Below are 5,062 nucleotides of genomic sequence, written 5' to 3'. Positions count from 1 at the left end.
GCTGCGACTTATTAAACCAACAGCTGGGCAGAATCAGGAAAGCAGATAAGGAGCTATCTATGCTAAACTGGGCAGCCACAGTGGGATGTTTGTGAGGATTAAGCAGAGACTTTTCCAACATGACTGATAACAAAGAGAGAGCAGAAGAAGAAGGAAGTTACCAGATAAGACACTGGCGACACTGTTTTGCTCACTGGTTCATTTGAAAAATGTCTACAGTATCTAGCTGTCTGAATATATGAGGAAAAAAGGACACAGTGTACATTAAATATCAGTTTATTCAAATAAGATGATTAACTATAAGCAATCAACAAAGTGAAAGTAAAATGGTAACTAAACAAGATTTATTTCTCATGTACAGACAGTTATAAGACAGAGAAATGAAATTGTTCAATGCAGCTGCAAGCTATGAGAAAATTCCATTATAGCAATATGTATTTTAAAATAATTAAGTGTAAAGGTTGCATTTTTATACATGCAGTACATACAGTGATTTTTTTACACTTTCAGATTCATTCATACATTGTTGTTTTTTTTCTGTGTTTTTTGTCATAGTAATTACACACTCAGTGCACAAATGCGATCCAACTTGAATTAGGGGTTTTCTTACAATAGACTGCATTAGATCTTAACAGTTCTGGGAGGCTAAAGCTCTCTGTGTTTTCCCCAGGAATTCTCATTGTGCCTGGAGGAAACTCTTCTACACCAGGGTCATGACCTTTAAGGAGGCTGGCTGGAACCGACGAATCTTCTTCTTCAGGGCTCTGGAAGCTTTGATGCGGCAGGCTGCGGGCTCGGGGCGGGGTGGGAGCTGCTTGAGGGGCCTTCCAGCTGCGGTGGGTCCCAGCGCAGCCTCAGCCCACACCATGCTTCCCTCCTCATCGTGGCTTTCTGCCTGCTCTCCCTCGTACAGAGACAGGCTGCTGTCGGAGTCTGAGAAGGATTGGAAGCTTTGGCTGGACTCGCTATCTCCGAAGCGGTTGGTGGTGTTATCGCTCATCTCTCCCTCGCTGCTTTCAGCGATGGTGGAGTGAAACAGTGAGGCGCATTCAGCTGAATACTCAGACTCACACCTTGGGGGGTAGTGACTGGTAACGTGAAAGGGTGCTGGAGGGTATTTGGCATTAAGACTGTGGAGAAAAGAGCTAGAAGACACGGAGGACTGGAAGGGGAGTGCAGGTCGTATCCACTGGCCTGGCTTGGCACTCATACTCCAGACCATCTGCATGCTCCCTGGTGCCAGAGCGTGGGGCTCTTTTGACCTCAGACGCTGACCACACGAAGCCAGGAACATGTCCGCATCAGAAGGCCATTTGGCAGTCATCTGCCTCTTCTTCCTCTGCTCTACAGGCTGCTCATACTCCAGAGACTGCAGTCTGGGGCTTTTGCTGGACTTTGTAACCACATGGCTGGGATGCGACTTTGGGTGGGTCTTGTGGGCAGACATGAGTCCAGGACTGTAGAGGCTGGAGTCTGAGCCTGAACCCTGTCTGTATCCCTCTGTTTGACAGGTGGGATTTTTCTGGGTCGCTTTCCCCTTTCCCGATCTTCTGTGGTCTCCCTTTCTTCCAGTGCTCATCTCTCTGGTCCTCTCACAGAAGGAGTCAAAGTTTTGGTGCCTCGCAGCTCGAGGCTTCTCGTTGGTTTTCCTTTTCAGTTTCAAAGCCTTGCTTTTACGATCTGCCTGCCTAACTTTGACCTTCTGAGATCCTGCAGGCACAAATTTGGCATGGACAAACTCAGGTGAAGCTGTGTGACTGCTATGAACCTCAAAGCCTTGACTTTCCTCTGCACTAGAGCTATGGGTCATCACCGGTCTTTGCCTGTGATCCTTCCTATCTTGCGGCCTTGGCTCTGGATTTTCTCCACATCGTTTGTCAGAAAGGCTCTTTGCTACACTGCCATACCTTTCTTGTGGTTTATCATTTCTCTTCAGCGATGAATAGGTGACCTCATCAGAGCTGTACTCCTTTATGGCAGCAGGATAGGAGTACTGCTGTGGCACCTGTGGGCCTCTCACCGACTGCTTATGGTCTGCAATACTGACCAGCTCTTGGCTGGAGTATGCCATGCAGTGTCTCTTCTCTGTGAAGTCTAATGGAATGATGTTTGTCATCTTAGTTGGAGGAGGCTGCAGCATAAGCACCTCTTTCTGAGCCACTTCAGAAAAAACACTTTTATCTTCAATGGGTTTCCTGCAATAGTCACTGTGTTTCTCCAGAGTTCGACTTCCTGCATCACTCTGGATTTTGCTCAGACTGCGCTGGAGAAGGTTGTCAATGTAATGTGTCAGTGTCTTTGTCTCATAGGGCTTTTCTAGGGTGTTGTAATTGTTTCCTGGGGGTCCTTGACCCTCTAGTAGTCCATACATGCTTGCTTCACCCCCATTGGAAAAGATGGGACTCTGGAGAGCCACCGCGTGCAGGGGGCTGGGATAGTGGTACTTTTCAGTCCCAATGCGGGACTCCAGATTGCGCTGAAACTTCGGGTCCCCTGTGGAGGTCTTAAGATTTGGACACATTGGGGGTTTCTTTGCATCCGCAGACTTGTAGTAGCCTGGAACTTGAGCCAGCATTCTGTCAAGATCACCTGATGGAAACAAAAACAGACATTAACTTTCCAAAGCTCAGGCTCCTTTTACAAGAAGAAAGACTGTCTTAATAAAAAATTAAGAGATGTCGTTACCAGTTGACACAGGTCTTGGCCGCGCCTGTTCGGAGCCTGTAGCGCTTGCTCGGATCCTGCTGCTGCCCAGATGAAGGCCTGAACCCCGCGGAGGGTTAGGCTGGGTAGTGCTCTCATCAGCAGAACGTCGGCGGCATACATCAACTTGTGGTGGTGGAGGGCTAACGTGACAATTAGAAGGGCTGATGGGAGCGAGGAGAAGGCTTGTTTGTGAAGATGACAGGCTCTCGCTGTACACTGAATTGCACGAGTTTGACAGGGAGCAAGAGCCGCCATCACTGAGCTCATAGAAACCTTGAAAGAAAACGAACAATTCAATGAGGATCTTCTCAGTATTTAAGATTATGTGTAGTAGGTTGGGTGTATGCTTTAATATAGTGTGCCACCACACCCGAACTTGGCCTGCTGTCACTCTCCAGCTGCTCCGTGGAGGCCTTGCTCACATCCAGCTTCAGCTCACTGATCTGCTGGTCCAGCTGCTGCAAGTGAGTCTTCAGGCCCACATCCTGCTTTCGAAGACGAGACTGAAAAACAGGCAACACATACAAAAGTGTGAGTGGTACACCCTAGAACAAAGACCGTCTCTAAAAAGATTTCCTTAGAAAGGTAGAAGATTTCTAAGCTACACAGTAAAGCTTCCCATGCAAACAAGGATTTCACTCAGAGTTTCTTTGTGCCAGTCTCTGAACAGGAAAATTGGTCTTAAAAGTCAAAGTCTATGTCAGTAATGCTGTAATTCCATTAAGATTAGGTCTGTTGTTTAGATAAAAGAAGCTCTAATGTAGAACCATCAGAAAAACAAAAGCGACTCAGCTGTGGCTGATGATTAACCCCAGCAGGACATGGGGGAGCATGGAAGAAGCAGTGGTGGATAACTCATTTCTCCCCCACAGCGAGGGGCTGGCCATTGTGTAAACTACTACAGGAGGAAAGCTTGGGGGTTGGGGCGAAGCACTGCTTACTTTGCAGCTTGAGTGGGGTATTTACTGTTACAGTGGTTCTTAAAGTGAAATCTCTGGAGTCAGTGCCTGCAAACACACTATTTTATGAATGCTACATTCTCTTGGAAGATCACGTTAGATCATCTGGTTTCTATTTAAACTGAGACCATTCTTGGAAAACTCCCAGTGGTTATCAGCATGATTGCAAAACGCAATTTAAACCTTATGCTGTCTGATGCATTTGACCAGTGCTGCATGTCAAGTATAGCACCCTAATCCCTTGCACTTCCTTTAAAATGCTTATAACAGCAGCCTGCATGGAAAAAGCTTGTCATGGAAAACTCCACAGAGCTCTCTGTCTCCACAACTCCTCTGATGAACAAGACTCCCTTGATTCTTATCCACAGCAAAAGTTCCATTTTTTTTTTAATTTCCCAGCATTAGTGGTTAATGATTGAGGTTTGACCCCCTGCGGTCCTCGTGCACCAAGTGCGCGCGCACACACAGCTAAAAAGTCCTCGGGTCCTGCAGTGAACCTTGATTTATGACACCCATCCTACTTCCTACCCCCAGCTGAGGACATAAAAGTGTGTCTGGTAATAATTGAAGGCGGACTGCACATGAGCATCAGCTGACGGAAACCCCTTCTATACAAATAAACTGTTTATTAAAAATAAATAATAAATAAATAAATGTGAGCACAGTGAAGCTCTCTAATATTTAATGAAAACTGCAATAAAATATCATGACAGCATCAAGCTGTGCATAAGCATAGTATCACAAAAGATTCTGTTGTTTTTATTCTTTATAGATTTTTAATGAAATGATATCTTACCAGCTGTTGCTTCAGGGCTGTCAGGGTCGCCTCCAGTCGCTGCTCCTCGGCCCCCATGAGCCGCGCACCTTCTGAGTCTGCATTGACCGACGTGACCGGTTCTTCTTGGTCGACTCTCAGCGCCCAGTTCACCATATCGCTCTGTCTGTCCCGGAGAAGCTGCAGCTCGTGCAGCCCTGCCAGAGCAGCCTGCAGCCTCTCTCCGACCCTGCTGCGGTCCACTACGGCTGCTGCGCTCAACATCCCCATACAAGAGCCCTTCCTGCTCAGCATGCTGAATGATCAGCGCCGCCCGGGAACATCCAGAAACACAATGCCGTTAAGGATAACCGCTTCCCTTCTCCCCCGGCTCTTGTTGTGCTGTTTGGATTTTAAACTACCTGTTAGAATAAATTTTGAGTAGAGAATAGAGACTAAGCTCCTCCCACAGACAAAACGGTCCTCCTCCTTATTGGCTGGCACGTCGGTCCCAATAAACATCTGGTTCCAATCCTCCCCATTCAAGTCCTCGTTGACTGAAGCTGCCCAGGCATGCGCAAAGTTCATCTGCGTATTACCACAAGATACCGCAGACACTTTATTATGCGATTTCCATCATTCT

At 47.0% G+C, this 5,062-nt stretch overlaps 1 protein-coding gene across 1 annotated transcript; it reads right to left on the bottom strand.

The window, feature by feature from the left end:
* Nucleotides 1–260: 260 nt before the first annotated feature.
* Nucleotides 261–4,843, bottom strand: dact2 (dishevelled-binding antagonist of beta-catenin 2). The gene is made up of 4 exons (XM_085428703.1): nt 4,462–4,843; nt 3,077–3,209; nt 2,686–2,979; nt 261–2,589 (listed from the first exon to the last, which is right to left on the bottom strand). The coding sequence occupies exons 1-4, from the start codon at nt 4,732–4,734 to the stop codon at nt 701–703; spliced, it is 2,589 nt and encodes an 862-aa protein (XP_085284829.1). The 5' UTR covers nt 4,735–4,843; the 3' UTR covers nt 261–700.
* Nucleotides 4,844–5,062: the final 219 nt, after the last annotated feature.

This window comes from Rhamphochromis longiceps, linkage group LG13 (assembly GCF_057381845.1).
Source record: "Rhamphochromis longiceps isolate RC_006_pf linkage group LG13, R_longiceps_female_GT1.1, whole genome shotgun sequence".
In the NCBI taxonomy this organism is placed as follows: Eukaryota; Metazoa; Chordata; class Actinopteri; order Cichliformes; family Cichlidae; genus Rhamphochromis; species Rhamphochromis longiceps.
Note: the sequence above shows the minus strand (reverse complement) of the source record. Positions and strands in the feature narration are given on the sequence as shown.